This window comes from Tupaia chinensis, unplaced genomic scaffold (genome assembly GCF_000334495.1).
Source record: "Tupaia chinensis unplaced genomic scaffold, TupChi_1.0 Scaffold144247_1, whole genome shotgun sequence".
NCBI lineage: Eukaryota > Metazoa > Chordata > Mammalia > Scandentia > Tupaiidae > Tupaia > Tupaia belangeri.
The window spans coordinates 983275-996148 of NW_006204105.1; the positions used below are offsets into that span (position 1 = coordinate 983275).

Consider the following 12874-nt stretch of genomic DNA (forward strand, 5'->3'; position numbering starts at 1 on the left):
GATAAATTGGGCTCAGAGTATTTGTAAATAAAATGTGTATTTTGGACACCTGATCGATTGTTTAAGACATTTCAGCTCCTTCATGGCTGCTGTGCTCATGGCAAAACCAGAGCTAGGTGGGACAAAGGCAGACTGGTTTTTGTCTATTTCTTTGAACAAATGTGGAGAGAATAGAGATAATGCAAATTATTTTTGTTAATTCCCTTTTAGTTTGTAGAATCAAGAATCCAGGAAGTAAAAAAAAAAAAAAAATTCTTTAGTTAAATTCTACTACAATTATGAAGAAAAGCAGTTATCCTAAAGAGCAAGGTTGTTCTATAAGGCCACTTGATTCCTTTGTTTAATCCTTCAGTTACCCCATTGTGTGTACTATTAAATATCAAAATCAGTTCCTCTTGATTTTTTTTCTTTTTGCTTTCCTCCTTTCTTATATTAAAAACAATGACAATGTAGTTCTGCTTACTGACTTTATGATATTGTGCAGGGTGATTTATTTGCCTTCCACATAATTTAAGGCTGAGGACTCAAGGCTGTTCTGATCTAAAAGATTTGAAGGCTTATTCTGCAATAGCTGGTGATTTCCTTTATTGTCTAGAGATACCTAGAAATGCTAACCTAAGAAGGGTGTGGCCTCTTAGTAAACAATTCAGAGATCTCTGGCTCATGTGCAATTTCTCTTTCTGCCAAAATTCAAAGAGCAGATCTTTGCTTCAAGCCTTGCAATGCCCAGGTCTACTCCTGTGTAACTAATCAGTTTATCTCACTCATAGCTTCATCTTATATGCAGATCAGGTCCTGTAGAAGGTGTATGCATTAGATGCTGATCAGAGATTAGGCCTTTAATTTTATGCTAGTCGATGATTCTTGTCTGTGTCCTATTATTAACAATAGGATAGAAAATTACAGCAGTTTGATATTTGTGAGTCACCGTTGTGAGGACTGGAAGAAAAGTGCTGTTAATCTGGATCTAAATAATGCCTTTTAGCCTAAAATCTGTGTTATATTATGCACCCTTAGGCTGAGAAGCATTTTTTTTTTTTTGATGATGGAAACTGTCCTAATTCTAGGTAAAAAATGACTTAGTTTTAAATTATTATTATTATAACATAATTTTAGTAGCTGATCGTTTGGAGAGTAAAACAGATTCTACCAAATCAAGTGTTACTATTTCAGGCTCTACAACATTTTCAAAGGAGTGATCTTTATACTTCGCAAGAATTCATTATGAATTGTTGACTCAGTGGAACTTGCTAAGTGCTCTTTTGGCAGACCGTTATCTTTAAGGGACTTTTCCCCTGAGATGTAAGATAATAAATTATTTTGAACAAAGAAGAAACACACATCTTCCAGTTTTTAGGTCAGTACATTACATTTGTAGAATTAGGGATTTCCCACGATGATTCATGCCAACATAGAGTTGTGGTCTAGACTCATTACCTCATTTCCTGTGGCGTTCCTGACTTTCAAGTTGCCGTTGAAGTCTATATAGAGTAATAGGTGTGCTGTTTTGGTCAGTGACGGACCTACACCATGGTGGTCACGTACCATATAGCCTCGGTGTGTGCTAGGCTATACCATCTTGGATTTGTGTAAGTACACTGTATGATGGCACAGTGAAAAAATCACCTAATGACACATTTCTTAGAATGTATCCTCATCATTAAGAGACACGCGACCACATAGTCTTGTTTTCAAGAAAGCCACTGGAAAATGAGAATGTCACACAGGGAATTAGGAGACAGGCCTGTTTTCGTTTTCATCGTTCTTTTTCATTAAACAAACTTTTGATCCCTACAGTACTCCAAGCACATTACCATCTTGATTGAATTAAGTTTAATTGGCTCCTTTTCCTGATTTCTTATGTAACCTTGGACAAATTACCTTCTCTGAGTTTCCATTTCCTCATATTTAAAATAGGTTTGGACCAGATGGTTAGGTTTCTAAAGTTTCCTTTGTAGCTCTAAGCTTCTTTGGGTTTAAAGTCAATAAATATGACCATCTTCCTTGCCATTTAAAACCTGAAGCTGTTGTCTTTAATTCTGTTATAGTTTACATTTAAAAATATTCTACCTAGAGTAGATGCTATTGGAAAATTGTTTTACCCTGAGGAAATAAAAAGCCATGTTTATAGAGACTGTTTTTGTCATTAAGTACCTGGTAAATGTTTTTATCATAATTGTTATAAATATTGTGACTAGCAGATCACATAATGGTTACATCACTAGACTCCCGTGTAGTTGACTGCAGTTCGAATCCTGGACCCAGCAGCTTTAAACACACTAGGTGTGTGTGCATGTGTGCACAAGATCCTGAGAGGAGAATGAAGGAGAAGGGATTGTGGTGCGTCCATACCCCCTGGGGGTGATTTCTTACTTTCTGTGTATGTTCCTTATAGCAAAGTGTATGTTCCTTGTAGCAAAAATAGTTCTCAAAAAAAAAGAATTGTTATAAATATTAAAAAATTATATATAAATAATTACTTTTCCCATAGTGTGACATAATTTACATTGCTTCAGGGGATGGTTTCTTATAACAACCAGTATCTCAAATAGAGTCTCCAGGAGTCATTTATATTATTATTTTTTAAAGATTATTTATTTCCTCCGAGAGAGACAGACAGACAGACAGACAGCACCCCTAGCAGAGTCTTAAGGTCGCAGTCTCCTCCCAGCTTTCAGTCAGCCCTGTATGTTGCACATCATTTACTAGATGTACTTGAGGAGGTCTCCAGATTTGAACCAGGAACCTTCTCCAGTAGGATTGCTTTGTAGAGCATTGTGTTTTACCCCTGTACCATCAAGGGGTCATTATCCTCCTTTGTTCTGCTCCTTCTTCCACCATCAGTCCATCAGCATGTCCTGTTAACTGTACTTTCAAAACATCTAAATCCATCCGGTATTTCCCTTCCTATTATGACCACTGCCATCCGTCCCCCTACTGTATTAGCTTTCAGGTACACCACTGCAGCCACCCCTCACTGTCTTTCTGCCTCTGCTGGTCACTTCCCAGCATTCTATTCACCACAGAGCTGCTGGAGTAATCTTTTGAAAACTTAATATGATTACTGTTCTGTTTAAAACACTGCAGTCCATTCTCAATTCACTTAGAATGAATATATTAATTTCACTGTACAGAATTTAGTCATGATGTGGCTTCTGCCTACCTTTCCACCTAATTACATGTCCTCGCCCCCTTTGCCCATATGTGCTAGCCCTGTGCTATCTAGAGATAGCTGCTAGCCTTGCCAAGCCCTTGAAATGCAGGTTGTCAGAACTGAGAAGTGCTGGGAGAGTAAAATAGACCTCTGATTTCAAAGACCTAGTGTGAAAACTATCTTATCAATGGTTTTTATATTGATTATGTGTTTATGATAGTATTTTAGATAGATTGGATTGAATAAAATGTTATTAAAAATTAAGATCACCTATTTATTTTTTGCTTTATTCAATGAAGATACCTGAAAATAAAAAATTATATATATTGTTCATCATATATTTCTACTGGAAAGTGCCGTATTAGCTATATAAGCCTTTCTGTTTCTTGTGCTCCTACTTCTATTAGCTGTTCCCTCCCCCTGGATTGTACTTCTGTTGATCTTTCTAAGACTGGTTGCTTTTCATTGAGCTTTACATTTACATGCTGCCTCATGAGCATCTTCTTCTGATGAACTAATTTTGAGTAACTTAAGCACCAATACTTTATCATGCTTTCTCATTTTACTAGGGCTTGTCACTATCTGGTATGTTGTCTATTTCTTTGTTTTTTTTTTTGTTATCTACAACCCCCCCTTTATCCCTGCAAAATACAAGTTTTAAGACAGTAGGGACTTTTGGGACCAGCAGTTAGCATAATGGCTATGTCGCTGGACTCCCATGTAGTCGACCACGGTTCACATCCCGGACCCGGTGACTTAAAACTCACGCCGGGCGCGTGTGCATGCGTGCCCAAGATCCCGAGAGGAGAATGGAGGAGAAGGGATTGTGGCGTGGCCATCCCCCCCTGGGGGTGATTTCTCGCTTTCTGTCTCTATGTCTCTTTCTGTCTGTCTGGCGAGCGCCTGTGCCCTATAGTAAAAAAAAAAAAAAGACAGTAGGGACTTTTTCTTCGGAATACTGCCTAGCACATAGTTAGAACTCAACAGACAGACAGTGAGTGAGTGAATGAAGTTGATAGATGCTATACTGGTAATTGATATTAACATTAGGGTTAAGGAAGTCCAGTGGGTCAGTTTCACTCTCATTTCTGTCTAAGTAAGCAGTGGGGCCCAGCCTCTAGAGGAGGATATCAAAATTCTAGATTCTTTTATGAGATGCTCTCCCTAACTTGTCAGAATCTTTCTTATCATTGAGAGTGTTTCTTGATTCCACTTTGATATTTTTGCCTTGTAGAATTTTATTCCTCAAATTAAAAAATAAAGTTTATTTTTAAAAATTCGATCACTATACATCTTTACAGCATACAAAATGGATTTTCCCAGCATGAATACACTGTATATTAGTTGAGTTAAAGAGCTTACCATGTATATTATCATCAGCAGATAATTTTCATTTTTGTGTTCAGTAAATGTTTTGCTTCTTTTTTCCTTTTTTCCCCTTGAAGCTTCCCCCCTCCCCCATCCACCCTCCTACCACAGCGTCTCTACTATCTGTAGTTGCTCTCCATGCCATGGATTTTAAAATTCTGAGATTTTTTTTCATTAGTTTTTTTTTTTTTTTTTGCCATAGGATGCCTGTGCTTGCTGGAGAGAGACAGAGAGGGAAAGTGGGATCATCCCCCAAGGGAGATGGACACACTGTAGTCCTTTCTTCTCCATTCTTTTCTTGCGGTTTTGGGAATACATGTACATGCGCCTGGCATGATTTTCAAGCCACCAGGTCCAGGACTCAAACTCTGGTTGGCCACGTGGGTGTCAAGTGCCTTAACCACCATGCCACCTGCTAATCCCAGAATTTTGAGGTTTCGAGTTAACCAAATAATATAGTAGGAAAAATATTGGCTTTACTAGCTGTTCAGAAATGACCATTTATCTTCAAAATCTTCATAAATAGGTTGAAATATCTAAGTTTGCCTTGGATAGTCCCAGGTTATACCTGTTGTCCTGAGGTAATGATTAATTGTATCCTTCCAGCTCTTAAAGGTGGGTGATGTGAGTGATGAATTACACAGTCGCTCTGCTGACAAAGGTGATGGTATCTGAAGTCCGCATCAGCCCCACACTTCCCGTGGTGTTCGCTCTATCTAGAATGCCATTCCTTGTAGCCACCTGGGAAGACTCTAGCCCTCTTTTTAGGTCCAGGTTAGATTTTTGCCTCCTCCATGAAACTTTTCCTATGTCCGTAATGAATGTTTTTCTTCCTCTTTTCACGAAGTGACTTCCTCCTCAGTGATGGTTTGGAGTCAGGACCCACACATGTCAGTCAGCATTCCACTCCCCACAGGGTCTCACTTGTGCACTTTATAGATGTTAGAAAAGTTGATAAATAGCTCTGGAGGAATAGAAAAGATTTTTCTTCTGAAATCTTTCTACTTCCAATCAATTGCTTGCAGAAAGGGATTTTTTTTTTTCTTTTTTTTGGAGAGGTTTTCGCTATAGGGTGCATGCACTTGCCAGAAAGACAAGAGAGAGACAGAGAGATAGAAAGCGAGAAATCACCCCCCAGGGGGGATGGCCACACTGCATTCCCTTCTCCTCCATTCTCCTCTTGGGATCTTGGGCACACACGCACATGCACCCAGCGTGAGTTTAAGCCACCAGGTCCGGGACTTGAACCGTGGTCGACTACGTGGGAGTCCAGAGACATAGCCTTTACGCTAACTGCTGGTCCCGCAGAAAGGAATTTAAAGTAAGCTGTAACACAACTCCGTAGAAGATGGTAATCTAAGTCTGAAAGTGTGAAGGGGGGAAAGATGAGTAAGAGTTACTTTTTTTTCCTTCCTAATGGATTTATATTCCTAATCAAAGTAAAAGGAAGTGTGGAAGGAGGAGATGCAATTTAATGCTATAACATCCTTAGCTCATAATGACTATTAGATATAGTTCAATAAGTTTATCTTAGTCTGGTCAGTATTTCCTATATAAACAATGTTCTTATTTTTTTTCCTGAATCTTTTGAATGAATTGAAATTTCTATAAAACATACCTCCTTCCCAGCTGACTATGAATTTATTCAGACATGTGCCATAAATCAACCTTGAAATGTATTTACTTTTTAGAATTTTGAAATAATATCAAGCATACAGAGGAGTTGTAAGAGAAGTAAAAACGACCCCAATGCTTCTTACCTATACTTAGCAGTTGCTAATATTTTGCCATATTTTCTTTGTCACTCCCATTCTCTGTGTAGGCACACGAATGTTATTTTAAAAATTAGTCCCTGAAGTATTTAAAAGTTAGTTGTAGATATTATGGCCCTCTACTCTAAATATGTCAGCGTGCATTTCGTAAAGACAAGGACCTCTCTTATGAAACTACAGTTCAATTGCCAAATTTAGGAAGTTTAATATTGACCAAATTCTGTTTCCTAATTTATAGCCCATATTAAACATCTGCCAGTTTTCCCAATACTGCATACGAGAAACTTACTGCATCTAGTAAGTTAATTGAAATGTAACTTTTCCTCTCCTAGCAATGGCATAAGTTTGATCAGTATGCCTTTTCAATTCCTGGTTAAAAAAGGATAAAGCAAATATTTGACCATCACTCCCTCCCTGTCTTACACCCTGCACTGTTGACTTTAGCCGAATGTGTAGTGTGTGTGTGTGTGTGTGTGTGTGTGTATGTGAGCTGGTAGGGAAAAGTGGGGAGGAGAGCTGGGGTGCATGCTAAGGATGGAGGTGAATAAGTGCTGATAATTCATGTGACAACTCTGGTTTTCCAGATTTGGGGCAAAAAATGCCACAGGCATTTGAAGATAAAAATAAAAAACTTATTGTTGTTGTGTTTAATTCAACCATCTTGTCTTGCTGCTTTTTCCTAGACTGAAGAGTTCCTCAGAAAACCGAAGCTGAATTCAGATGAGACCACTCTAACTCAGCACACTGTGTCTGATGCCCGCGTGGCAGAACTCCAGGAAAAAATCCAGCAAGCAGAGGCGGCCAACAGGGTACTGGCGATATTCTTTGCCCTATTGAGCACAGAAATTTCCTAATAACACTGGCTTTAGCCAGAGTCTGTTAACCTGAGTAGAGCTTCGTATTTCTGGTCTAGGGTATATTTCATTTGACAGTGTAGATCTTCCTGTTGTTTCTCATCAGGATTTTAGCCTGTTTGGCACAGATCACAATTTATGGTGCCTCTTAGGCATTTGATTAAAACTCATGTGCAGTCTATAACTATAAAAGATACTGAGACTGGAGGATTGTGCTTTTGATTTTAGCTTAATTTTTCATCTCTTTGTAGCTCATAGATTTTGGTGTCTGCTTAGAAGAAAATAACCACAATCTGGGATGCTGAGCTTCTGGCCTTGCATGCCCTTGTAGTGTCTTCTACAATATGAGACAGTGGTAGCTTCTTGGTCCTTGTGTGAGGCATTCATCGTGACCCATGAGAGCAGGTGCCTGGTTGGCTGCCATCATAAAGAAAGTACAATATATGAGAACTTGAGTATTAAAAGAAGTATTTCATCTTCCCTTCTACTTTCTCTTACTAATTGACTAAGGACTTCATTGGTTACCATGGGGGTGCGGGGAAACAAGACATTATTTCCTAAGAAATCATTTAAACTCTAGATTTGAGGAAAGACTTTATGGTTGCAGTTGAGTTTATTGAGCAGAAAAGACATTGCTGATGTAACAAACTGTTATTTTGCTTTGTGTTTTTGTCGAATTCAGATTCTTCAAGAGAAGCTTAATGACATGAGCTGTGAACTAAAGACTGCTCAGGAATCCTCTCAGAAACAAGATGACACTATTCAAAGCCTCAAGGAAATTCTGAAAAGCAGGGAAAGTGAGGTAAAATATTTAGCAAGCAAGGACTTGTGAAGAAACAATTTATCCCATCAGAGTAGACAAGTATTGTCTATTTATTTGTCAGACTGAAACTAATCATAGCCTGAATAAATTGAGACTTCACTAAATTGGTATTTTGAAATTGTTCTGAGACTGAAATCTGTACAGGTGGGAGAGTGGAGTTTATATTTTATTTACTAACATGGTTGGCTCCCCCTCTCTTGTTTTCAGACTGAAGAGTTGTACCAGGTGATCGAAGGTCAAAATGACACGATGGCAAAGCTTCGTGAGATGCTGCACCAAAGCCAGCTTGGACAGCTTCACGTATGTGAGGGCCACACAGGACAGGAAGGGGAGCTCCCGTGGGATATGCCATTTTTGGTTATAGTCTTGATTTAGGCTTCACAGACTTCTCAGGTCAGTTGCTTGTCCACCTTGTAACAATGATTTCTCCTCTCTCTTCAGAGCTCAGATAGTATGTCCCCAGCTCAGCAACAGGTGGCTTTGCTTGATCTTCAGAGTGCTTTATTCTGCAGCCAACTTGAAATACAGAAGCTCCAGAGGGTGGTACGCCAGAAAGAACGCCAACTGGCTGATGCCAAACGATGTGTGCAATTTGTAGAGGCTACTGCCCAGGAGAGAGAACAGCAGAAAGAAGCTTCTTGGAAACATAACCAGGTAATCATTAACCATTTATAGCCCTACATGCTGCCTTTGCCCTAGTAATAATTTTTTTTTTTTTTTTTTTTTAGCAGATCAGTTTTTATTGAACTTTTGAGTCACTCATTTAATCTGAGGAATTTAGTTCCACATTGTTGCCCTTGTACCATATGCCAGATGTTGGGCAGTGTTCTAGAAATACATGAGTAAATATCACAGGCTTGTTCCTCTTAAACTCCTTATAATTTAGTGTGAGAGACAGTTACTTTTTATTGAACTTTTGAGTCACTCATTTAATCTGAGGAATTTAGTTCCACATTGTTGCCCTTGTACCATATGCCAGATGTTGGGCAGTGTTCTAGAAATACATGAGTAAATATCACAGGCTTGTTCCTCTTAAACTCCTTATAATTTAGTGTGAGAGACAGTTACATAAACAGAACTTGTGTGGTAAATACTGAAGAGGAGGTCTGCATGGGGTCCCATAGGGATACCTAGGAGGGGCTGGAAGAAGTTCGGGAAAGCTTCATGAAGGAAAACACATTGAAGGTCATTCTTGAAGGATGAGTAAAAGTCAGCCAGACTGAAAAGTGAGGAAGAACAACCAAGATCAAAGGAATGGCATGCATAATTAGACATGTAATTTTTAGAAAGTAAAAGATCTTTTCTTTTTTTTAAAGGATTATTTATTTTATTTTATTTTATTTAAATTTGGAGAGAGAGAGAGAGAGTGAGAGAGAGAGAGAGAGAAAGAAAGAGAGCAAGCCACAAAGTCCAGGACTTGAACTGTGGTCAGTCATGTGGGAGTGTCCAGTGCCTTAACCACCACACCATCTGCTGGTCCCCGAAAGTAGAAGATTTTCTTAAATGACTCCTTTATCTTGTTGGCTTAGAACATATACTTTTTACTTTTTTTTTGAAATTGAAAAGATCTTTTGTGCTCTCATATGCTCATTAACACTCAGAATTACAAGTACAGTTTATGAAGAATCTCCTTGATTTATTATTTTAGAGATGAAAGATTACCCCTGAATTTCCTTTAGAGATTTTAACATTTCACATGTCTTGGCATGGTTGTGGGGTGAGGGAGGGATGTGTAGAAATGATGAACTTTTAGTTATTCACTTTTTTTTTAAGAGGTTTTTGCCTTGGGATACGTGCTCTTGCAGGAGGGAGAGAGACAGAAAGAAAGAGAGAGACGTGAGAAGGAAAGTGAGAAATCACACCCTGGGGGATGGCCACACTACAGTCCATTCTCCTCCATCCCCCCCCCAGGATCTTGGACACTTAGACACACATACCCAGCATGATTTTCAAGCCACCAGATCAAGGACTTGAACTGCAAGTCATGTGGGAGTCCAGCAATGTAACCACTATGCCATCTGCTGGCCCCAAACTTTTGTTATTTACTTAAAGGAAACATTTTCTTAAGTTTTAGTTGATGATGAGAACATTCATTTTTGGGATTATTATAAAATTACTCATTTTATTATTAGAAAAATATTATATATGGCAAATTAAGAAAGATAATTGATATGTCTGTGAATTTTTTAGAGAAGAGGATGGTAGGGGTCAGCAGGTGGCATGGTGGTTAAGGGTGCTGGACTCCCACATGGCCGACTGCAGTTCGAGTCCTGGGCCTAGTGTCTTGCTTTCTCACTTTCCCTCTCTCTCTCTCTCTCTCCCCACCTCTCTGGTCAAATTACAATGGATAAATAAATATAAATAAAATAATTCTTTGAAAAAAAGAATTTTTTAAAAATTTAATCAACTAATTAATTTAGAGAGAGACAGTGAGAGAGAGAGAGAGAGAGAGAGAGAGAGAGAGAGAGAGAGAGAGGGAAAGTGTCAGGTCCGGCGCTTGAACTGCAGTTGGCCATGTGGGAGTCCAGCACCCTTAACCACCATGCTACCTGCCAGCCCCGTATACCTTGTAAGATTTTAGGCCTCTGTGTCATATAACCATGTGAAAATTTTAGGTTACTTAAAGAAAGGAATGTGTTTAATTTAGGAATTGCGAAAAGCCTTGCAGCAGTTACAAGGAGAATTGCAGAATAAAAACCAACAGCTTCATACCCTGGAGGCTGAAAAATACAATGAGATTCGGACCCAGGAGCAAAATATTCAGCACCTAAATCATAGTCTGAGTCACAAAGAGCAACTGCTTCAGGTGAGTTTTTTATAAGATTTCAGTGAAAACTAGGCTCAGAACTCTCTGAAATTCCTGCTCATATAATCTTGACATGTTAATCCACTTGCTAAATTTTAGGTGGACAAGGAGAGTTGGCTGTTGCTTCTAGTCTAGTAGCTGAAGAGCTCTGTACAAAAACTTCTAAAGAGAAATTTAGATAAAAGATGAAAGTTTTAGGGGGAAATGGGGCACTAAAAACAGAGTGCTCATTCCTATTGCCTACTTTAAGCTTCAGTCCCCTTAAATACCTTGTTTTACTGTGAGTAGTTTTTCACAGTGTACATATATTGTGCATCGTTTTTGCTTGGTCAGTTTTCCTCCCACCAAATCTTCCCTAATGAAACCTAGGCTTTTAAGACACGAGTCTGTTACCCTTTGGTCTTTACTGACACCTTCAGGCAGAATTGGGTAGTGCATTCTGTGTTCCTCTACTAGCTAATTATACACATGTGCAAATGTATGTGTATGTTGCAGAATAGTTGACACTTTCCATGTGTGTTTTCTGTTAAACTTGTTACCTCTGAGGAGAGTGACAATTTTTTTGTGTAGTATTTTGTTTTTTAAAATTTGTTAGAGGGCCCTCACCAGAGAGAATGAAAGAGAAGAGAGGAGAAAGCATCCCCACATGGGGAATGGTCATGCCACAATTCCTCCTTCTTCATTTCTTTATCTCATTGAGATTTTGAGCACATGTGCACACATGCCTATGTGATTCTCAAGCCACTGGGTCTAGGACTTGAACTACAGGGTCAGCCATATGGGATCTGGCTGCCTTACCCACCAAGCCACAGGCTAGCCCATACTGTTTTATTTTTTTAAGTGTATTTTATCTGTGATAGCGTTTTTGTGTGCATGTATGTGTATGTGTGAGAGAGTGAGAGAGACAGAGACAGAGAGCACTCTTGCCGGGTGTCGTCACACCACTTTACTCAGCCCTCCAGTTCATCAGCATTCTGGGCATGTGCACACGTGTACCTGGAATGATTACAGGCTGACCTGGGATAAGTTATTGCAGTTGGAGTTTGCCACCGACTGCACCACCAGGCTGGATTCACATTTTCTTTGTCGTCTTGAATAACTGACAGATTACTTGGCAAACAATAGGAATTCAGTTAATAATGGATAAATGAATAAATTAGAAAATGTTTTGGTCTCCTTAGGAACTTCAGGAACTCCTGCAGTATCGCGATAACTCAGACAAAACTGTCGAAGCAAATGAAATGTTGCTTGAGAAACTTCGGCAGCGAATACAAGACAGAGCTCTTGCTCTAGAAGTATGTATCTCATTTTTCTCTCTACCCTATGGCTTGTTCTAGCTACTTCATTTGCTGCTTTGGAGATTGGGGTTTTGAGTCTTATTGAATAAGAATGATCAGGATATGAATCTTGAGAAACCTTTTTCTCTTGCAGCGAGCTATAGATGAAAAGTTCTCTGCTCTAGAAGAAAAAGAAAAAGAACTGCGTCAGCTTCATCTTGCTGTGCGAGAGCGAGATCATGACTTAGAGAGACTGCGCGGTGTCCTCTCTTCTAATGAAGCTACCATGCAAGTAAGAGCAAAAGCCAGCAATGACTTGTCACCCACCAGTCGTCTAAGCTTGATGCGTCATTATCTTCTATTACTTTCTGAAAACTAGCATATTTCTTTTATATGGAAAAAGATTTTTTAAAAAGTGGACACTAATTTCGTCATTGTAGATTGGACTGTAAGAAGTTTTAGCACTTCTACTAAATGAGGAAGGGTGGCAGTGAATATTGATTTCTATTTACACAGTTGTAACTTGTTTCTAATCCTTGTCTCTCTGTTTCTTTCTCTGTATATACATATATACACACATTAGTGCGTGTATTTACTCACTTTTACATAACCACCACCAGGGTAGAACTATTATATTTCTTCTCTCATTTATATGTATATATATACATATATATACATATATATATATATACACCAGCAGATGGCATGGTGGTTAGGGGCACTGGACTCCCACATGGCTGACTGCTGTTTGAGTCCTGGACCTAGGACTTGCTTTCTCACTTTTCCTCTCTCTCTCTCTCTCTCTCTCTCTCTCTCTCTC

At 39.0% G+C, this 12874-nt stretch overlaps 1 protein-coding gene across 21 annotated transcripts in view; it reads left to right on the forward strand.

The window, feature by feature from the left end:
• Positions 1-12874, forward strand: part of LOC102497941 (myomegalin) — a 251520-nt gene that overhangs the window by 156075 nt on the left and 82571 nt on the right. For 19 of the 21 annotated variants that reach the window (XM_014583296.2, XM_014583302.2, XM_014583307.2 and 16 more), the window contains 7 exons: positions 6978-7103; positions 7831-7950; positions 8179-8271; positions 8413-8625; positions 10619-10777; positions 11959-12072; positions 12209-12346. In XM_014583296.2, coding sequence (XP_014438782.1) covers positions 6978-7103; positions 7831-7950; positions 8179-8271; positions 8413-8625; positions 10619-10777; positions 11959-12072; positions 12209-12346 — 963 coding nt within the window. The remainder of the gene's footprint in view (positions 1-6977; positions 7104-7830; positions 7951-8178; positions 8272-8412; positions 8626-10618; positions 10778-11958; positions 12073-12208; positions 12347-12874) is intronic. The other 2 variants (XM_014583310.2, XM_014583309.2) reach the window with 1 other exon arrangement.